This window comes from Actinia tenebrosa, unplaced genomic scaffold (genome assembly GCF_029948245.1).
Source record: "Actinia tenebrosa isolate PJP-AT-01 unplaced genomic scaffold, QUT_ActTen_1.0 PGA_scaffold1__47_contigs__length_23844297, whole genome shotgun sequence".
Classification (NCBI taxonomy): domain Eukaryota; kingdom Metazoa; phylum Cnidaria; class Anthozoa; order Actiniaria; family Actiniidae; genus Actinia; species Actinia tenebrosa.
Window position 1 is genome coordinate 17,173,982 of NW_028292578.1, and position 22,754 is coordinate 17,196,735.

General features: G+C 40.2%; 1 protein-coding gene across 1 annotated transcript in view; it reads right to left on the reverse strand.

Moving 5' to 3' along the window:
- LOC116304820 (bridge-like lipid transfer protein family member 2) overlaps window positions 1–22,754 on the reverse strand; it is a 36,526-nt gene that overhangs the window by 8,374 nt on the left and 5,398 nt on the right. Inside the window, exons 12-50 of the mRNA XM_031714610.2 lie at window positions 22,281–22,336; window positions 21,811–21,914; window positions 21,164–21,231; window positions 20,377–20,537; window positions 19,761–19,918; window positions 19,254–19,290; window positions 18,958–19,135; window positions 17,867–18,059; window positions 17,372–17,553; window positions 17,080–17,166; window positions 16,489–16,597; window positions 15,907–16,051; window positions 15,331–15,442; window positions 14,881–14,972; window positions 14,469–14,538; window positions 13,994–14,092; window positions 13,640–13,699; window positions 12,869–12,965; window positions 12,428–12,498; window positions 9,421–9,560; window positions 9,154–9,226; window positions 8,697–8,793; window positions 8,273–8,371; window positions 7,487–7,558; window positions 6,961–7,016; window positions 6,706–6,844; window positions 6,283–6,379; window positions 6,090–6,186; window positions 5,595–5,675; window positions 4,117–4,188; window positions 3,716–3,810; window positions 2,749–3,016; window positions 2,426–2,478; window positions 2,049–2,118; window positions 1,633–1,734; window positions 1,411–1,473; window positions 1,093–1,203; window positions 749–836; window positions 358–524 (exon numbers count right to left, since the gene is read on the reverse strand). Of these exons, the coding sequence (XP_031570470.2) occupies window positions 358–524; window positions 749–836; window positions 1,093–1,203; window positions 1,411–1,473; window positions 1,633–1,734; window positions 2,049–2,118; window positions 2,426–2,478; window positions 2,749–3,016; window positions 3,716–3,810; window positions 4,117–4,188; window positions 5,595–5,675; window positions 6,090–6,186; window positions 6,283–6,379; window positions 6,706–6,844; window positions 6,961–7,016; window positions 7,487–7,558; window positions 8,273–8,371; window positions 8,697–8,793; window positions 9,154–9,226; window positions 9,421–9,560; window positions 12,428–12,498; window positions 12,869–12,965; window positions 13,640–13,699; window positions 13,994–14,092; window positions 14,469–14,538; window positions 14,881–14,972; window positions 15,331–15,442; window positions 15,907–16,051; window positions 16,489–16,597; window positions 17,080–17,166; window positions 17,372–17,553; window positions 17,867–18,059; window positions 18,958–19,135; window positions 19,254–19,290; window positions 19,761–19,918; window positions 20,377–20,537; window positions 21,164–21,231; window positions 21,811–21,914; window positions 22,281–22,336 (4,119 nt within the window). The remainder of the gene's footprint in view (window positions 1–357; window positions 525–748; window positions 837–1,092; window positions 1,204–1,410; window positions 1,474–1,632; window positions 1,735–2,048; window positions 2,119–2,425; window positions 2,479–2,748; window positions 3,017–3,715; window positions 3,811–4,116; window positions 4,189–5,594; window positions 5,676–6,089; window positions 6,187–6,282; window positions 6,380–6,705; window positions 6,845–6,960; window positions 7,017–7,486; window positions 7,559–8,272; window positions 8,372–8,696; window positions 8,794–9,153; window positions 9,227–9,420; window positions 9,561–12,427; window positions 12,499–12,868; window positions 12,966–13,639; window positions 13,700–13,993; window positions 14,093–14,468; window positions 14,539–14,880; window positions 14,973–15,330; window positions 15,443–15,906; window positions 16,052–16,488; window positions 16,598–17,079; window positions 17,167–17,371; window positions 17,554–17,866; window positions 18,060–18,957; window positions 19,136–19,253; window positions 19,291–19,760; window positions 19,919–20,376; window positions 20,538–21,163; window positions 21,232–21,810; window positions 21,915–22,280; window positions 22,337–22,754) is intronic.

The following is a 22,754-nucleotide window of genomic DNA, read 5'->3' on the forward strand; positions in this document are numbered from 1 at the left end:
AATAAATCTGTTAAAACTATTTTTTTTAAATTCATTATAATGCCTAGTACCCTCACGAGCTGTATCTGGTTCCAACACAAGTCACCGAGTGTCCGTGCCGTGCCATGTCCGTGACGGTGACGTGTCAATATATTTACATTGGATGGCTGGTACCCACACTACTGCGCGACCTCCTTTCAACGCAAGTCACTGAGTACATGCCGTGCTTTGTCCGTGACGTGTCAGTGTATCTTGATTGGATGCCTAGTACCCTCACGAGCCGTGACTCTCTGCTTCGACGCAAGTCACCGAGTGTCCGTGCCTTAATCTATCAGAGAAGTATTTGCCCGTCACATGAGATTGGATTGGTTTAGTTACCTGTAGATTCTCCACCGTGCCAACCCATGTCTTCTTGTTCAATAGTTCTGTCTTACTCCAGACAGGACGATGCAGGCGGTTCAGTACCGTTGCATTCCCGGCGGTCACCAGAACTCCTCCCTTGGTCTCCGTACCTTGGAGAAGGATCTGCGTGTTGACCAGCTTGACTGGAATGCAAACACATCGTGGGTTTACAAGGGGAGTTGCACGGCAGCAATGTTGGAGGGCAAGAAAATTGCATTTTTCCTGCCCTCCAGCAATGTCTGCTTGTATACCGCTACAGAACTCTAATTCTAATTATCATACGAAAAGTTTGTACGGAGATGAAAAAGGAACAATCTGATTGGTTCTATCACCTTACCGACAAAGTCTAAAATCTTTCAATACTTACTATGCCAGGTGTGTGCTATGAAGTCTTCACTGGTACACAGCGACACGCCCTGTAAAGGTGTTTCGGCAGCTTCCACAGTCCCTGTACCCTATAACAAAGACAATGGAAAGATAAACCAATCGGAAGAGGGGAAGTCGTTGCCTACCAATTGGAGAAGAGAATATTTTGACAAGCCAATCAAAATTCACAATGCTTCTTACAGCCAATCAAACAAGAGAATCCTTAACAAGCCAATCACAAAAGGAATTATTTCCGACTTCAATCGCCGATTCTTCGATGCTTGTCATTCGTGTGCAAGCGTAATAAGTAATAGAAATCTAATCGTACTACTGCATCATCATTACCTCTTCGGTGAAGACAGTGAATTTGGAGTCCTTCTCGTTCACGAGCTTCTGTAACAGCGACATCGAGCGTTTTTTATGTAGAACTACTCCAGGTGACTCTTTTATGGTTTTCTAGAAGCAAAAATATTCAGAGCACTTCAGTGTATTAAGTCAAAGTTCTAACATAAGTATTATGCTTTATTGCGTTGGACGGTGGGGGGAGGGGGGCGTGGCGAGTGGGTTAACAAGGTTAACAATTTCTGTCGGGACTCAGTCCAAGGGGTCTATTCAAGGCTCTGGACTCAGTCCCCCCTCCCCCCCTCCCCCCGGGTCTCATACCTGTTGTTTCTTATCCACAATTGTAATCTTGACCGCGTCAGCTGAAAGATTCTTTTTGAGAACCTGAAAAAAATACGAGCAAATTTAAAAGTTCTTTTTTTTTTTTTTTTTTTTTTTTTGCCGCGCAAATCTACAAACAGAAAGGCTAGTCTCTTGAATCTGCTGACGAAAGACGGAAAGAGAATAGGAAGATAACAAGAGATAAAAAAACCTTTAGCGCACCTCTGCATTCGTGTAGGCCTCAAACAATCCAAAGATAATCTTCCTATTGGTTAGAGTCCAGACTCCTTTAGAGCCATGGCAGACAAGTTGATGAACGTAACTCTGTGATAAAACAACAACAAGTCATCAACATCATGCTTCGCAATTGCATTCTGTAAAGGTGCTATGATACCGGCGGGTTGCTGGTTGCAAGTTGCGGGTTGCGGGTTGTGATATTTGAGCTCAACCACAAATTGCGTCGTGTGTGAAACTCTTCAACTCTTGAATAAGAGAATTCCGTTGTACTTCCTTGCGCGAAACTATTTTCATATCGTATACGTATGAACAAGACATGCAAAGTACATCATAGCCTGTGTGCATACATCCTGATATGCACAGGCTAAATAGGTAGTCAGTTATCATTATTACTGGGTTACCTGTGAGTCAGGTTCACTTTCATCTACCCTTGGCTGTTGTTTGCTGGCGTCTTGACGGGAATACTCCAAACTGGTAGAAAACAAGAAAACAAGGAAACAACAAATTAATGCAACTCATATTTCTTTTCTTCTTTTGATTTCAAGTGGTTTAAATGTTTTCATTTTATACCAATGTGTTGCGTGACGCTTGACACGTGACGCGCACGACGCATGCTTCGATTCTTCCCGTTCCCGTGTTTTTTGTTTTTTGTTGTTTTTTTTTTATGGCAGTTTTGGTTCTTCTAATTGCTAGTGGTATATATGATTTCATACCATGATGCTGCGTGACGATTGTAAAAGGCAAGTATCTCAACGAATATTTAAAGAAATATTCCCACCTTTCAGTGGTCAAGAAGTAATACTTGTTTGGCTCCAAGTCGATCGAGCTCACCTGGAATAAAGAGACAAATAGTTAGTAACTGTGCGACAGGAACATGAAAGCATGGGTGGGGAATCCTTGAATCAAGGAAGAGACCCCAGAGGTGAGAGACCTTGAATCAAGGGAGAGACCTAACAAACTCAGTCTACTCACGTGTGATGCCGAGTCCAGCAATCAAACCCGAGACCCTAGAGGTAATGTTAGAGGCAAGTGTACTACCGCCATACCAGCAACAATCAAAGGAATATAACTGGATATGTTCCTAAAACAAACAAGTCTCACCTCAGGTTGTTCTCCGTCCTCTAGGTTCTCCGTGGAATCCAGTCCGTACAAATGACACGTGATATCACGGATCTCGATGTGCAGCTTGCTAGCCGTCCAGTCCGCGGCCGGTCGCCTTGTCAACTTGCCCTCGAATGGCCGCAAAGCAAGACGATACTGGGTGTGTAGTGACCCTGATCCAGTGGTCATCTCGAAACCACGTTGTTGAGAGAAAGATCCCCAGTACCACACGGAGAGCTTTGGGAATTTCAGGGACAGACTCACCTCCCTAAAAATAATCAAGCACTCAGGTTATTGCTGGTTTGCAATCATTCCCAAGCGAATGAAACGACAAAAGATACGGCGGCCACGTTGGATGATATAACAGAAGAGAATAATGACCAATTTTTTGTTAAATTCATCCAGCATGGCGGATGTGAAAACAATCAATTGCTTGGTTTCTTTTGACGTCATTTCCTGTCGCTCTTTCAATGTTCATCAGCTAAATAGTGGCTTTGCACCATCACGTGACGGCAGCCATGTTAGATGGCAGGAACAATACAATCGTTTACATGAGAAAGAATTCAATTCCCGAGAGCAAAGGGATTTTATCGTTTTGCCATCTAACCACAAGCAGCCCAAGCTGTATTATGGGCATTGGCACGTGATGGTACGAAACCTTATTACAAGTTTTCAATAGAGGCTATGCATCACTACGTGACGGGGGCCATGTTGAATGGCAGTAACAATACAATCGTTTAACAGGAGAAAAAATTCAATTCACGAGAGTAAAGGAATTTATTGTTTTGCCATCCAACATGGCCGCTTGCACGTGATGGTGCAAAACCTCCATACATTTCTTTCTGGATGACAGCACATGGTGCTCAGTGTTTGACCACTACTTGGAGCAGATAATGCATTCCAATGACTATTATCAGCTGTTTGAGACCCAGCAGCAGACAGTTTTTCTATAAGGGTATTTACTCACTTGTAATGTCTACCAAGAGTTTGTCTTTTGGGCGGAATTCGATTAAAGTAACGTCCACGTTTGATTGGTCGAGATGTGTTCCTCAGGACTACCTCCTAAGGATGAAATAATATTGTGCTCATCATCATCATCATCATCACAATCACTATCATTACAACCATCATCACCATCATCATCATCACTAGTATAATTATTATTATTATTATCAACAGTAAAAATATCTATACCAGTATCGACAGACTATAAAATCATTATCAGCAGCAGCATCTGAATCATCGTCCTCAAACAACAAGCTCATTAACATTATAATTATCATCATCATTATCATCATCATCACCACCACCATGATGGTCATCATTATCAGCACAAACAGAATAATCAATACGTATTCTCTGGCTCACCTGATAGTTATTGAACCATCTCAAGGTGCTTGCGTACAAACAGATGTAAGGTGAGCCAAGCTGACTAAGATCCTGTAAAGAACCAAAAATAAAGGAATATACAATTAATACTGTGGCATTCTGGTCCATAGAAACCACTTCCCTTTTGGCAGTAACTCCATCACATCATGATCATCATCATTCATCACCATCATCATCATCATTAAATCATCATCATCACCAACACCATCACCATTAAGTCATCATCATCATCACCATCAAATCATCATCATCATCATCACCATCAAATCATCATCATCAAATCATCATCATCATCATCACCATTAAATCATCATCATCACCAACACCATCACCATTAAGTCATCATCATCATCACCATCAAATCATCATCATCATCATCACCATCAAATCATCATCATCATCATCACCATTAAATCATCATCATCACCAACACCATTAAGTCATCATCATCATCAAATCATCATCATCATCACCATCAAATCACCATCATCATCATCATCACCATCAAATCATCATCACCATCAAATCATCATCACCATCAAATCATCATCATCATAACCATCAAATCATCATCACCATCACCATCAAATCATCATCACCATCAAATCATCATCATCACCATCAAATCATCATCATCATCATCACCATCAAATCATCACCATCATCGTCACCATCAAATCATCATCATCATCATCACCATCAAATCATCATCACCATCAAATCATCATCATCATAACCATCAAATCATCATCACCATCAAATCATCATCATCACCATCAAATCATCATCATCATCATCACCATCAAATCATCACCATCATCATCACCATCAAATCATCATCATCATCATCATCAAATCATCATCACCATCAAATCATCATCATCATAATCATCAAATCATCATCACCATCAAATCATCATCATCATCAAATCATCATCATCATCAAATCATCATCATCATCATCACCATCAAATCACCATCATCATCATCATCACCATCAAATCATCATCACCATCAAATCATCATCACCATCAAATCATCATCATCATAACCATCAAATCATCATCACCATCAAATCATCATCACCATCAAATCATCATCACCATCAAATCATCATCATCACCATCAAATCATCATCATCATCATCACCATCAAATCATCATCATCATCATCACCATCAAATCATCATCACCATCAAATCATCATCACCATCAAATCATCATCATCATCAAATCATCATCATCAAATCATCATCATCATCATCATCATAACCATGAAATCATCATGAAATCATCACCATCACCATCAAATCATCATCACCATCACCATCATATCATCATCACCACCATCATATCATCATCACCACCATCATATCATCATCATCACCATCATCATCACCAAAACATAATCATCAACATCTTCTTATAATGATTAATACCGAGACCAATGTGACATACTTTAGTAACATCCATGGCTGTCTCAAGGGAAAGATGTAAAGTCAGACTCTGAGATCTGAACGGTGCGTACGAGTCGTGAACCTGTGAACAAAATAAAAACATCAATACTCCTTGTCCTCTTCACCCTGCAGTGGCACTCTGGTGAAAAAGGAACTCTGGAGAATAAACTAAAGGAAATGAAATATCTATTAGTGACAGAAACTTGAAATAAGTGTTCCAGAAGAGTAAAAAACGAGAAGCAACTTCAAAAGCAAAGTTCAAAAGCAATAAAAACACATAGCGTGTCAGATTCTATCAGAGGAGCATAAGTATTTCAGAAGCGTAGAACACTTGAAAACAAAACTCAAAAGCAATTAAGACGCATAGCGTGTTATAGTGTATCAGTGGAGCATGCGCAGAATAAGTAAACCGCTGACACAATTCCTTATTTATCTCATAAAAATTCTTAACAACCCACAGAACGGTTATCCCGATATTACTGACAGCATTACTGACCTTGTTTGGTGCGAGTTCGGGTAGTTTAGACGGAGCAAACGGCATTATGGAGTGATGGTCGTTAGCATCGCCTGAACAATTCCATTGCATGTCCGAACTACAAAACAATAATAACAATAAAAAACACACATCGATAGCGAACCGCTGTTAAATAGTTCACTTTCAATCAATCTTATCAATCTAGTTGCCTTACCAGACTTTGAAAGCAGGGAAATGAAGGACTTCGCGGTCATCGTATCTGGACGCGGTGCGCGTCTGTAGAGTGAAATCTCCCGCGATCTCGATGCGACCTGAAGGAATCGAAACAAAAGGTAAAATCCCAAGCATTTGAATAATCTAGCCAAAAGAGATGCTAATGCAATCGTTGTTCTTTTTGCGCAGTCAACGATCTATAGCGACCCTCCATTGACAATGATCAAGTTGGGAATTTTGGTATCGCATTGGCACCACACACTACCCGTGAACCATTGTGTGACGTCATGAGAATGCATGTGATCAGAGTCAAGAGTACTGATGAACCGAGTAGATCTTTCGAGCGATTGAGTTAAATAAAAGACTTTACAAATGCACAAACGCCGCACATTACAGTCTATATTATTTTCAAATACTCTTTTACCATTGGTCCAGAGCAGGTCTACATTCATCCAGTCCAGCTCAAGCCGTTCTGTCGTGTTGTAAGGATTACGAGTCGCACTATAGAACATCAACCATTTCTTGATGTCCATGTGAAGACGACCATGAAGAAGAAGGCGAATCTACAAAAAGTTAATCACATCTTTGTGGGTTATCATTCGAGTATTTGCCGTGTAAAGGCCGCCATCTTGGGTGAATATATTTTATTCTCGTATACGAAGAATTGAAAGTCGATTACCTTGTCATAAAAAGGAAGAGGTTTGCTGGGGTCTTTACTCGGTTTGCTAAGATTTCCTGAAGAAATGCAAGAAAAGAAGCCTCAACACGTTGAAAATGGTGACGTCGTTTTGTGATCATGTGGTAGAAATCACGTTATATTTGAATCACGATATACGAATCATGCACGTCATATCTTCATAACATGATATAAATGATCCAACATAACGAATGCAAAAGACATGGAAAACTGATGTTGGCGTCACATTCTGATCGCGTGGTGGGAATGACGTCCGACACTAGAATCACGCGTTATATTTGACGTCACATTCTGAACGCGTGGTGGGAATGGCGTCCAACACTAGAATCACGCGTTACATTTGACGTCACATTCTGATCGCGTGGTGGGAATGACGTCCAACACTAGAATCACGCGATATATTTGACGTCACATTCTGATCGCGTGGTGGGAATGACGTCCAACACTAGAATCACGCGATATATTTGACGTCACATTCTGATCGCGTGGTGGGAATGACTCAACTTACCAAATGCTAAAGATACCATTGCAATTGCTGGGTCGATGTCCACACCCCAGGCTAGCTCGAGGGTATCCATATCTGAAACGATTAAAAATAATGGGGGTGAAGTACCACATGTTATTCTATTGTACATGTTTTCTTTCTTTACCAGTAACATAGATGAATGAAACGCAAATGTAAAATCTTGGGGACCGGTCAATATTTAAAGGAGGGGGGCTGGTGGTTGGTGCAAATAAGAGGACACTGATAATCTAGTCTCCTCAGCAGTTTACCGGACCGACACTAAGAACGGCTGCTGAGGAGACTACTGATAATTATGTCGGGGGAGAAGGGGGGGGGGGGGGGGGGGTGGGAAGAGGGAACTTATGCAAGTAAATAAAATAAAAATAGGCTTCATAAAAGCTGTCAGGAAGATTTAAGCATGATATATCTACAATCTTGGACAAAAGGGTAGAGAATAATGAAAGAACTTCGACCGTCCCTGCGCCTTTTGTATATTTTGATCAATAACCCAAAGAAATGTTGGTCGAGCAAAGGAGTCATTCGCCTTTGTTTTCCGAGCAACATTGCTTTGGGGGGGAGGGGGGGGGATGTATATTATTCTTCATGACAAAAGCCAAAAAATTTTGATTTTTTTATCAGTGATTTTCTCTAAAGGTTTTTTCCTAGATTGTAGTCTTGCAACCAAAGTACCCCCCTCCTAAAAAATATTACGCCAAAACTGAAAAGGGCCACTTTGTGTCCATGTTTGAGGGGCATCATCATCACTGACATGATTCTTGTGCCACTTACCAAAATCAATATCGTAATAGAACTTGAGCGCAGTAAGACTTCGTTGTACTGTCATGTCTCCCCACGGCTCGTTGATAAGAATACTGGAATTATATTTAGCTATAAGGTACAAACACAGATTATTAGAATACAACATTTTGCAAACCACATTCCTTAAGATGGATAATATCAGAGACCTATTCTTGGGGTGCATGTTACGTCATAGCCGCCATGTTGGTTGACGAGAACAAAGCATGCATTAATTATTAGCCTTTTTTGTTAGATTAACCAACATGGCGGCTATTTATTAGTCATTCTGAGGTTGAGGAAAACCTGGGTCGAGTTTGCATTGCAGAGCATTGTGGGACTTTTTTAGAGGACAGATTTTCAATTATGCTTTGCTAATAAAAAGGTTACTGCAAGGGCTATTTGTTTGTATACGAACCTCTGTTGTCTGCAGCTTGTTCGGCACCAAGAAACGTTCCACATAGTTTCACTTCTTTTGAGGTGAATATTGGTCTTGGGTAGTCCCTTAAACGACACTGAAGACGTACAGAAAAGAACATTAACAAGTATACGCATTTATGTGCAAAATTGTGGATTTACTGTGTGTGGATATGTAAATGGAAAACATGAATAAGATGGACGAAAATGGATAGGAGTATGGATAGGAGTGGATGGGAATAAATATTAGAAAGATATTTGTTTAAAATTAGAGTAACATAGACCTCTTCATACGTAATATTGTACAATTTCAGACCACGTGTCATTCTCTTGAGAATAAGATACTTTGTTTGAGTACAAAGAAATGATATTACAGGGAATGACATGTGGTCAGAAATAGGAAAACGTTATGCCAAAGATAAAACTTTTTTTTATCCAAGAAATGAAATAATACTCACACAGTGTGAGTCGAGTGTGCCTTTAACTGTACGACACCACAGTGTGCTAAACTCCAGCCCACTAGGAAGGGTACTGCAAAGAACGACACATAAATGCACTTCAATGTCTTTACCGCCAAAAAATGGATACGAATGGGTGGCAATGAATGGAAATTTTTCTTTTCTCCACTCTATTTGATTACAGGACAAAAGGCGACAATCTTGTAAACCAGTGGACTGATATAACGACGTGCTGCAAGGGATCTATAGGTGTTTTATTATACCTACCTCTCACTGTTCAGTTTGTTCATCATTTCCACTGCCTTAACCTTGCCATGGTAAGACTCGTCTGCCAAGATCTTTAGATCTAGACTCGCGAACTCCCAAACCAACAAATTTCTGCGCATCGGAGTCTTACTGTAAAGAGCCTGGAAAACAGTGATAAAGGTCTTTATTAAGTGTTAAAACACTTCAGTCACGCAATACAAGCAACGCGATCCCTGTCACACAAAGTGACTCCTGACAAGTCACGTGACTCCTACCAGGTCAGCTTAGTCATGTAACCCTTACAGTCACGCAATCTTTAACAAGTCACAACTCAGGTCTTTACAATGAACAATAAACATTCATCAACCTGTAACGATGTGTTCATGTTTATTACCTAGTTTTTGGAAAAACCGCCAATTTTTAGGATAAGAACCTTGGAATGCTAAATCACTACAAGAACGCGTAAAGGCACCGTACAATGTAACGATCACGGTGCTGCACGCTGGTATGTCTTTTTTTTTTCTAACGACCTCAAAAAATCTAATTTCAAGGTGTTACTAAATATACTGGAATAAAAAAAAGACAAGCTTTGTAAAATACAGCGGAGTCTCTATTTAGCGGCTATTCGCGGAAAATAACCAAGTGGCCGCTAAATGGAGGTCGGGCGCATATAAAGATTTTATTAATAAGCAGATAATTTTAGCTGTCAATTATTACAAATCATCCTTCAAATACCCATGATTCCGCTGTAAGGACGAGTGATATTGGGTACGAGACCGCGCATTACGTCATCAAACAAATAATCAGGTAATTATCTTGCGCGCGCTGTCGATGAAGTTATTCAGCGAGAGAAAAGAAGCGAAAGAAAGCGATAAAGACTTCACAAACGAAACATTGTTAAGCGGATTATTTTCAGATTTGATCGCACATAGCACAGTTTCAGGTAAGAACTTTGACATATTCAAAGGGTTTAAGTATAATTTTCTGGTTTCATTGTGAGAATTAATTAGGCAAGCTTCAATTGAAAACATCGAACTGCGTGTCAAAAGTAAAAAAGGAAAGTGTGCGCACACAAAGAACACAAAGATGAAATAGCAATTCTCTATATTTAAAGTGGTTGTAACTTTTAAAAAAGCAAAAAAACAAAGATCGGAAGTAAGCCGGAATGTACGACAAAATGTTTTAGTAAAGCAATTACTCAAAGAAAAGAAAGGAAGAAAGAAAGGAAGGAAGGAAGGAAGGAAGAAGGAAAGAAAGTAAAAGATGATTCTACGCATTATCAACCATCTTTAATTTCATTCATTCTTTTTCAGATTTGTCATGGAATTACCAATCAAGTACCAGAAAACTGTATATTATCTATGGTATATAGCAACTTTTGGATACGTCTTTCAGTGCAAGAAGTCTCATCCTTTGGTGTTTGCCCTGTTGTTGCCTCTCATCATACCTGGTTGTTTACTTATGACCATGTTGGCTTGTCTGGTCGTTTTCAAAGCAGTTTTTATACTGTCTAATTGCGGAGTAAATCTTTTTTCGTTTGCTCTACCTTTGATGCTACAAGTATCAGGACATTTAGTACTTGGGGTTGCCTTGGTTCGCATTTGTTATCTTATCTACAATGCAATCCTACAAGTCTGTCGTAGTTTTGAGTTGGAGCCATGGACCGCAAGAACACTACTCGCCTATATTATCTGGCTGATATACGAGGAGTGTTTCATAGTACTACACATCTGTGGTCTAGCGACTTACGCCATGGTGTGCATTGTACTGTCCTATCTACCATGCATGCTGGTTCTAATGATCTGGCTTGGCCTGGAAGTAATGAAGCAATTAATTGCAATTATCATACTTGTAAATGACCGATTGTGCTGCATGGTATGTGATAGTTGCAAGCAGTTCTGCTGTTGCAAAACAACAGATATATTTCCTGTTAGTCCAGTGCAAGAAGAAGAGATCCTGAAGGACCAGAAGAGAAAGATGAGCGAAGAGAAGGAAAAACCAGAGAAGAAACCATCGAATGATGAAAGAGCTACTGAGCCACGCCCTGGGACAAGCGAGCAGGCGAATAGAAAAGAGAAGATTGAGAACATTAGGAGAAGGTAAGATTTGCAGCATTAGTGAGATGACTAAAATTGATAAAAAACATGTATTGATTGCTTGGTCCTGTTCGTTTCTTTGGGACCTTAAGCCCTTCATCATTGTCCTCCTCTTCACTCTGTTCTCTGCGGTTTTCTTTGCCTCTTCCCATGTGATGCTTACGTTCTTCAGTTCTGCCATGCGTGACCTCCTCCACGACTGTTGTGACCTCCTCACCTTTCTCCTTCTCTTCGCCCTATTGGCTGGCGATAATTTTCTATCTTCCTGATTGGACCAAAGCGAAAACCATTTGATTGTCGCAGTACGGTACCTTTCCAACTCGCAAGAAATTTATTTGAATGTCATAATGATGTATTTTAAAGGTGTATAATCTTTGATTGTTTATCCGCAGCATACTGACGACAAATCTGACGAAGGAAAATGTCAAGGACATGTGGCTTAAGAAACAACAGTCGAGGAGAGGACGTCGAAGGTGGTCCAGGAAGAGCAACAACGCTCTCTCTGTCAGTGTGTCTTCCATGTCTAAAGATTGGTAAATCACTACCTTCCCTATCTTCGATTCTTCGTTTACTCTTCTATTTTATATCTCGAACTTTTTCGGTTAGTTATGTTATGTTATGTCCTAGTACGACCCATGGTTATCTCGGACAGCGAGTACTTTCTCTTTTTTTTTTTTTCTTCTTGCAGCGAGTACTTTCTTATTTTTTTAAAATAATATATTATTTTAATAAATAATTACCTTATATATAAATTATGATACCAATAAAGATGTTATAAATGATACTTATGCATTTGTCTCACGATGGAGGGTCATTTGTAGAAGAAAAATGTATGGACACGTTTTATGGACACAACGCTTTTTCTTTTGAAGTTTAGTTTCTTTGTGGTTTTTTTGACTCTTAAAATGGGTAAGTAAAAATATTCAAATTACCTTGGAACGTTGGATGTAAAGCTCTGCGTTCTTTTCTAGTAGTTTTTGAAACAACATCTCCTCTTTCTTAACTACAAAAGAAAAAAGAATAGAAAAAAAAAAGAATGAAAGAAAGAAAAAGAAAAAAAAGAGAAGAATAAGATAAAACCTCTTTCAATATGACATATATAGCAGAAATAAAGTATTGCTCTTTGACTCCGACGAAGGACCAGCGTCCGAAACGTCAGTAAGTTTTTTCATCTTTTCACGGTGTAAAAATTACCCTTTTATCATTACTGTTTCATTAGAAGCACCGACACAGCTCACACTAGTTTTTAGCTAGTCATCTCTTCTTATAGCACTTTATGTGGAGTGTTAGCCTGATTTTACAAGGTAAAAGGACGTAAAAAGACTCGGGAAAAGTGGAGGGTTGTCACTTTTAAGCAGAGGTCATCTTTATACCTGTAAGAAGATTTCCAGGAGTCATTCGTATTGCCTGTAATCGATTCTCCAGCGTCTCCTCTCTGTCAATCCATTGCTTTGCTTCTTCTTGTAGTAACTATAACAAAGTACACAAAATCAACTAAAACTTAATACTAAAATAGGAGGTTGGCAGGTAAGTGAACATGGTGCATATTACCAAGCTAGTGTGCCACAATCATTTCTTACTCGACTTAGAAAAGGCCTCCGTAATGACAAGCCACCCATGTCAATAAAAACGTTTTACAAGGTACAATGGTTCCGTTGGCTCTCTTGCCTCAGCTACTCGTTCATAGGCTCCTGGGACACTGGAGCAAGAGGAAACTTTGGCAGTAAGAACCAGAGTAGTTAAAACTCAGGTTTTGTCATTTTAGATTTTCATATCAATGACTGGCCTTCTTTATTCATCGTCTGTTTGTTTAGGTTGGAGCGACCGGTCCAAAAGCAACGAGGAAGAAGTAGAGTAGTATATAGGGGGGTCAGCAGGGGAGGGTTTGAGGGATTCTGGATACCCCCCTCTTGCAACAACTTTATGCAAACATGACTTATTACTAACATGAAAACATTACTCGAAATTGTAAAATGCATGCCTGCAATGTGCACCGTAAGAGCAATACGTTCTCAAAGACATTCTCTCCACTGATATCTCTGTTGCCACTATCAGGCACTCCAGTGTGACCGATGTAAGGCAAGAAGGACATATCTTTCCATCTCGCAAAACGGGGTAGGGGCGCTCCTTGTATCCATACTTACTGCATAGTTGTCACCCAGTTTCACTTCAAACGGGTCATCTTCTATCTCTAGAGTAATTTCCTAGGAACAGAAAGGAAGCCAACGCATATCACCAAACAAATGAATATCATTCTCTCTTTATTTCGACCTTTAAACAATCGAATTTAATCGATACCCTGAAACAATTCTGAAACGAACTCTGAAACAACGTCTGGGCATTTGGAATTTAGGTTTTGTCGAGGGTGGATAACTGGAGAACCTGGGGAACTTGGGTAATAAAGGGAAAGAGTCATCCAACCCGAGACCCCAACGAGCGTGGCACCACTACAAAGACACTCCTGATTCCCTATTACTAACATGAAACATGTGACATACCTCGAATCGTAGCCATAGATCAGGGGGGAGCGGCTCGACATACGACGCATCACGTGTTTTCTTATGTAACGCTTTGAGCATCTTGGTGACATTTACAAGCTGAAACAAATAAGATTATGATATGATGATCTAAAGTTATACATCAACCAAAATTAGACCCAACCCCCGACGTCTCCGCGACTCCCCCACCCACCCGACTCCCCCCGGATAATTCAGGGACGATTGTTCTTTTCCTTATCCCTGCTGGAGGGATTTTTCCTTGAAATGATAGTGATATTTCTTTTGGAGTAAAACGATTCATCATAACATATTTTATGTGCCCGTTAAGAAATGGTTCCTAGGGGAGGGAACAGTCGCTGAGCTCGAGGAATGTGTGCTAGTATGGGTGGGGTAGGGTGGGGGTTGGGTGGGGTATGGGGGAGGGCGTAGAGGGGGTGTGTTATTGGCACTTTATCCTGATCATTTTAAATCTCACCTCACTTCTGGAGGAAGCGAAGTCAAACTGATAAGGAAAGAAGACCGTTGTTGAATGGACTGCGATAATCCTGAAACAATAATGTTAAGGGGTTTGTAAGATCATCACTACTACCACGTTCACCATAAACCTCGTCATTATCATTATCATCACCTCCATCATAATCATAACCTACATAACCATAACCTACATCGTTACCACTGCTATCGGCTATTAGCTGTCTTCCTTGATTCCAGGGTTTTTTCTCCGGCTTTCCTCCCAGCTCACAACCTAACACGCTAAATTCCAATTCAGTCTGTGAATTAGTTGTGCCCTGACTTTGATAAGCTCATTTTGGGTATCGATCAAATTTGAATGAGTATCATTATCACCTTTATCATCATCGCCATCATAAATACTATATCGTACATACCAGGTAGTGTTGTTCAAGGTTTGTAGATTGGTGAACATTTTCCTCAAGTTCTTAATGACCTCGACTTCCTGTGATCTTTGTATCGATATTCCCTAAAATCAAAACAACATATGTAACTCTGCATAAAAAATTGAGTGCTCTATCATTTACAGCTATTTTCAAAAAGGTTGCAGTAGGTTTTGTTGCATATTGCATGTTGCATGTTTCATGTTGCATGTTTCATGTCGCATGTCGCATTTTGCATGTTGCATGTTACATGTTGCTTACTAATCATCATCATCTTCATCTATTGCTGTCGTGGGTCAACCACATAGTGCCAACACCAAATTCGTCCAGTGCCTTCTGTCCTGAGCGGAACGAATTGCCTCATCAAGCTTACTAATAAGCTTTATCATATTTTTGTCAATAATGTTAGCATCGTTTGAAATAGCTGTATAGAACAATGAATACCTTGAATGTAAATGTGTCTTTGTCATCAAAAAGCATTACTGCAGTATCCATAGCAACGGTGACGTCACTGTTTTGAAGTTCGAGGGAGGACTTGCGCATCTCTACGCCAAAACTGTTAGGAAAAAAACACGTAGAATTTCTTAATGAAAGGTTTTTAGCTCTAGCAAGCAAATTGAAGTTTGGAAGATTTCGTAAGAGCAAGAACGTGCGGTACTGCGACACTCAAATGGCCTGAATCGATCATAGAATAAGAAACTTATATTGTCCAATCACAAAGCTTGAATACAAAAGCCATAGTGCGGTATAGCGACACTCAAATGGCTTCCACCCTGAACCAATCACGAAGTAAGAAAATTGTATTAACCAATCACAATGCTTGAATACTAAAGCCATCGTGCGGTACTGCGTCGTCACGGTATGAAGGTAATGACATGCTTTGAACCAATCACAGCGCGCGAGGACACTTTTCATCCAATAAGAATGTTGGGTCATGCACCTTAACGGCTTTATACATACGAACGCTTTTTCCAAATTTCTACGAAATCTAATCTATATAAACAAGACTAAGATAAAAACCTTGTCGACGGCGAGGTTTCCATTTGAAGCTTGAAGTACGAAATATCACACTTTAGATCGAATCCTTTGGGGGCTTCCTGTGTCTTCTCGTCGGATTCCTGTCGCTCTTCCTCTATTTCATGCTGCCCACTTATGACGAACACTTCTGTGAACCAAAAATCGTCAAATCATTCCTTTTTTTATGCTGGTTAGATAAGACATTTTCATAGAGCTTTTCAGTGTAACGTTCCAGCTGGGCTGTGAATTTTGTTTCACGGGCTCATTCCCAGGCTACCGTAAACCAACTTTTGCATATTTTTCTGTTTTCTCTTGACTAAAACAATATGCGTGCCTACAAGAAGCAGAAATATGGAAGGGAAGGATAAAAGCAATCCCACTTTACTGACATGTTTGCTTTGTTATTTCAAGCTCAAAAAATTGCTAAGCGCCGGTCATTTTGTCCACGCTTTGCGCGCTGCATTAACCGCTCATCTGGTCAATTGATACAAACCGAAGTCCAGCTTCAAAACGCAAAGCAGGAAGTCCAAAGATTTTATTTGTTGCAGGGAAATGACAAATTATATTACGTGTTGCGTTACATACCTTTCATGCCCATTACGTCTTGCGTGACTTCCTGTAACCTATCATACAGAGCCATGTGTAATGGTGGATTCCAGTCCACTGTGGTGTCTTGCAGTGACAAGGAAATGACCTTCAAGGAAATAAGGAACTAAAAAAATTGTAGAAGCTGATACTTCTCTCTCGCATTTTTTGAATACGGATGGTGCTGTTTATGGAATTCAGAAAAGGCCTATGGTTATCCAGTGTCACCCTCAGCCGTTCTTAGTGTCGTCACGCAACGCTCACTCCCACTAAAGTGAGTGTTGCGTGACGACACTAAAAACGGCTGCGGAGAAGACTAATGGCAATCTCGTTTTAAAACAATCGGGTCAACACCGTTTCTCTGTACTAACCAGGAGAGATACACGCTCTGTCGAGCACGAAATTGAAGCAATAAACATTTTTAATATTACCAGGTAGGCGAGCTCACTATTAAGCAACCGTTGACTCGTTCTCCGCATGTCTCTTCGAAATCACCCACGTGCATTACTAAAGTTTAGTAAAGGCGACTTGTTTATCTTATTGTTAACTACCGTTGAGGCGTTTTTCTTCGTGGTTTATTATGCATCTTACCTTATGGTTCGCAAGAGATATTGTTATCGCCGGCACTGATACACATTGGTTATTCATTTCTTTGGACAGCAAACATCTGTATGGCTCCTGAAAATTACACACACATAATCATTAGAACAGACATCGAAAGGGTAACTTCGCGCGATCCGATTGGTCCAAACTTTCTGTACCGTGACCGTGCTACGTTCGGAGTTTTTCAACCCCCCCCCCCCCCCCCCCCAACCCCAATCTGATCTCCAGACGAAGCTTTTGACTCGTATAAAAAGAACATGCACCACTTTATAGCACCTACCCTCTTCAACCCAAGCATTCTAGAGACTTTGATCCCAAATATGTCCATGAGAACGGGCCGTCCAGATGAGAAGGTTGACAGAACCATGTCAGTCCTGTAGACAAACGAGTCCACACCATCTGCGCGAGTACCGAGGTAGAATATATTGATCCCGCACAGTCTGACGTCTGTATCAAGGGATACTGAAAAATATTGAAATTGATCGGTGTGCTGTGATGGAATATATAGCAGGCATGGATATGTGAGAATACGAGACCAGTGTTACAGTCATTCTCAATAACACGCACAGAATCATCGTCGTGACGAAGTAGTTTTGGTAGAAGTCAATCAAGGCGTTTCCATGACATTCCATAGCTACATGCCCTTAAAAACTTTGAGTTTTTCTATAATGTCCGTTGGTATTACTAAGATTGACGTCCACCCAAACGCTATATTATTGCGAAGGAAATTGTACGATTCCGCGATTCATTATTTTGTGTTGGTGCGCCATCTCACTTTTCGTTTTCTGTGTGGGCTTCCTGTGTTCTCGCTTGTCCTTCACCGTACTCAGACCTTGAGTAAACTGCTTGGTAATCTGTAGTATTGTTTTGCACACCTGATGTGACCACTCTAGAGCCAGACCACTGGCTTCCCCTCTAATACTGACGTGCAATGAACTCACATCTTTATGTGGAAGGGTTATTTCACACTGTTAAATATAAAGAACTAGACGTAAATTAAGCTGTAATGTACCGCCAATGGACCCTCTCACAAACACAGAGCCCTATCATTCTTATTGCGCATGCTCGACAACATTGCATACGAATAAAAAATTACAGGGTTTTGGGGTGAGAGTAGACTCAGGTTGAAAATTAGGCCCCGTCCACACGTATCCGGAAATCTTTGTATCCGCAAATTTTTTCAGCGTATTCGAATCGTTTTCGAATCGTTTTCACTGTCCACACGTATCCGGAAATTTCATGATCCGCCCTGATGCACGCTAGTACCTAGTCCCTTTGACGGATAGTTTTTCTTATTGAGCATGCGCAAAATCGTGTTTACGTCAGCGTATTCGAAAATTTGCGGATACGACCGTCCACACGTATCCGTATTCGGAGCGTATTCGAGAATTTCCAATCTGGAGACCGTTTTCGAAAATTTCTCGATACGGATACGAAAATTTCCGGATACGTGTGGACGGGGACCTTTATTACACGGCTCCATGTTTTTTCTCATGAGAATAAAAACCTTTGTTAAGCCAAAGCTCGCGATTAAACCGAGTCTCGATGCCAGATCTAATTGAAATTCAGAAGTGTCTTGATAAAGTATGCGGAGGAAAGAGAACCGGGGAACCTGGAGAAAAACACTCCAAGCACAGGAGAAAACCAACAAGCAATTCCACTCTTATAGGATGGCGGGACCAAGACTCAAACTCATGACCACAGCGGCGAGTGGCGCCGCATTATATAGCATTACCCGCTTGCACCCACCTGTATACTGCAGCTCCCCATGGCAAGCACCCTTCCCCACACGTGACTATTAGTGTTTGGCAGTAACCACAGCGGTGAGTGGCGCCGCATTATATAGCATTAACCGCTTGCACCCACCTGTGTACTGCAGCTCCCCATGGCAAGCACCCTTCCCCACACGTGATTATTAGTATTTGGCAGTAAACAAGGGTTATCTGGTAATGTATACGATATGACGTCTGCGTTGTCTAGTGACTCGGGTACTGCTGTTAGCACATCGAAGTAGACGTATGCGTTCTCCATGCGTGAAGCAACACTGGATTTAAAAGGACACAGTTAATTCATTTCCTTCAAAAGAAATTACAGTGGCCGTAGATAGAATGAGCATCATGTCAATTAAACTGTCTATTCTTAATAACGCCTGAACTACGTACCTTATGTCCTGTACTCCAAGATTTGTTTCAACCAAATCTGGAAAAGAATAGACGGTGAGAAGTACAATGATGATGATTGTAAAGATGATAAGGATTAATGAAGTCCGATGATGATTATAATGATGGTGATGATGATGGTGTTATAATAATTATGATCATGATGATGATGACAATTGTGATGGTGATGATGATGATGACGATGGTGAGGATGACGATGACGATGGTGATGATGATGATGATGACGATGGTGATGACGATGGTGAGGATGAGGATGATGATGGTGATGATGACGATGATAATAATGGTTATAATCTTATTTAACGTTTAAATCAATTCACCATTTTCCATACATCGGTTCACTGGTCAAACACTAAGCATTCACTCGAGGTTGAAGGTTCAAATTTGAATAATCCTTTTAAAGTACCTTGCGCCTCCCTTGAGCGCTTTGTGTTTGACCAGTGAACCAATGTATGCAAAATGGTGAATGACAACTCCCTGAACACTAACCTAGTGAAGGTATTTTTAAGGATGTGGTAAACGAAGCTAACACAGCACGACACAACGGCTGTTCACCGTACTTGTGCGTCAAGTAGAAACACGTCGAACAATCAATCAGCTCCAAGTCCAGCTTCGTAGAAGCATTAAACGGTGAACCTTTTTTGGAACTGTAATGAAAAACTCGTATAAGAAGCCATATACAACAAATACTCTGCTTCAGATTACAATATAATTGAATAATAATAATAGGAAATAATAAGAATTCAAAATTGGTTCAACAGAGTGGCTTTCCTTCTGCTGCATTCAATACTCCATTTTACAGTTGCGTTCGAGTGACCACGAATGACAGTTGCAACTCGAGGCTGCAATTTCCGCGCATAACAAAACTATACTTTTTAACATGCGCGGAAACTCCAGCCTCGGCTTGGAACGGAACTGTAAGATGGAATATTGTCGATTTTTGTGGAGGAAGGAAAACCTGTGAACGATGAGAAAACCTCGAAGCACAGGAGAGAACCAACAAGCAACTCTACTTACATACGACATAGTTGGAGAGACCAATAATCCAACAGCTTGAAGATAACAAGCTACAAAAAAGGCAGTGACTGAAGTTCCTCTAACGTACCTTGTACTCTGAGGCGCAGCAGTTTTAGCCGATTGTCTCTTCCCCATTTGAGACATGAAGTATTCCATCCAGTACATGTAGTCATCATGTATGTAGCTGTTATGAAATGATTCAATGGATACAGATGTTGCCAGCTGTGGAATACTGTCCTGTTCACTGAGCTAAAGAAAAGGATATCAAATTCAAAATGTTGAATTTATTTATCAAATAACTGTTATAAAATGTTGTGCTTCTTAGGGGAAGATCCAGAAGGTGCAGGGGGTGCATAACTCCCCCCCCCCCCCCCAAAAAAAGCCCTTTCAAATGTTAACATTTCAACCACGTGTAAGTATGCTGAGAAATATATGTGACTACGTTTAGACATTTCTCTCGTGTTCTACCAATCCCTACGTGCTTCATAACTGTATGCTGCTCTCACACACACACATTTACTATTTCATCGATATCACAGGCGAAAGAAAAAAAAAAAACCAGGTGAAAAAGTCTGCGCTACAAATATCTACATTGGATTGATCAAATCTAGATTTTTGCTGGATTTTAAAGAGAAAAACCCCTCAATCAAGGGAGGGAATCAGCAAACTCTAGCCACATTTTTTATGTTGAGACAGGTATGAAACCCGAGACCCCAGATGTGAGAGACAAGTGCACTAACACTATGCCAACCTTGAACCAGTATCCAATCACATTTTTAATTTATTCATTATTTCTTTTTTTTATTTTTATTTTATCTTTTTTTTATCATTCAATCAACCACCAATGACCAATCAATTGAACATAAACAGCCTACCTTGGCCACAAATCTAAACCTGTTCATTATACACAGCCTACAGGACTGCGATCCAGACACATTGATACCTAAATAGTAAAAGCATATGATATAATAAATTCAAAATTTAGTTGGAATTGGTTGCATGTAACAATGTAGGACAACTGGACTCATATGGCAGCCACGTTTATTCCTTGATTTTACTTGATATCATTTCCTGTCTGATGCAGAATGTTCATCAGCTGAATCATGAGTTTTCAATACAATTCTTTCTGGTTGACAGCACCTGGGCCGGGGTTGTACGAAGGGTGGATAGTGCAATCCAATGGATAATTCTTATCCAGTGGATAAATCTATTGAATAACAGCATTGACTTATCAACTGGATAAGGATTTATTCGTCTGATAGCACTATCTGACCCTTCGTACCACCGGACCCTGGTGGTCAACATTTGACCACCATTTAAAGCAGATGATGAGATTCAAACTTTTATCAGCTGACAGCCTTATGGCCATATAAATTCATCTGGAAGGATTCGAATGCAAGGTGACACCAGATAAATCAAATTTTCAAGCCAACATGGAGGCCACATGAAAAATGTCCACAGAACAGAGCAAGGCCTGATTCAGCTTAAATCCTTATTTATAATTATTTCAATTTATTTATACCTGAAATAACTAGATTAATGTCACACTGTTTACTTGTGTCATTTCCATTTCCTTGATCCCTTACAAATGATGAGAAGATCCGGGTAATATCAATGTTAAGATTTCTGTTAAAAAAAAAACAAGAATAGTGAACTAAAAAGATGTGCTCCAGCTCTACTCCCACCCTACCTACGAAGGTTAGGAATAGAATTGCATTGATTAATGTTAATTGGCTAAAGATCATGCACACAAGAGGGAATTCACATGTTTTGGAAGCTTCGCTATTCGTGTGATAATGGGTTTTCTCAAAAAATTGAACACAAATGAATTTTCCATAGGGTGGCATCCTTACTATGAAATTTAAATTTGCATTTAGTTTGGTAATCAAAAATGCAGATGGCCAGAAAGGTTGATACAAATGGGGGGGAGGGGGATAACAAGGAAGTGAAATCTCTCTTTTTCATTTCTCATTTTTCCCATTCAAAACATACCTTTTATCTTTGTTAATAAAATTAATACTACTTTTCTCTATAGAAAGTTCCACTTGCTGTAAGAAACGAAAGGAATAATTTTTTAGCTTCAGTTAAATGAAATGTTTTTAAATAAAAAAAACTTGTTATCGCTAATTACCATCACAAGTTAAATACAGCAGTGGTGCAGCTCAACTGGGTTGAACTAGAAGCCATGTGAAGGCACCTCTAGTAGCTGCTGTACAGTTCATGTAGATTCCAGAGCACATCTCTAACCAGTTTGAATTAGTTAGGGTTGATTTGGGAGAAGGGACGAAAAACCAAAGAGCCTGAAATACCCCAGGAGTCAGAAAAAGAGACCAAACAAACTCTATTCAACAATGTGCGATTCTTGCCAAGTCTGTGAATTGCACCAGCACCTGCAGAGGTGAAAGGTGAGGACATGTACACTACCACTATCCCATCCTTGATTCACAAACATCTCTTATTAAATTG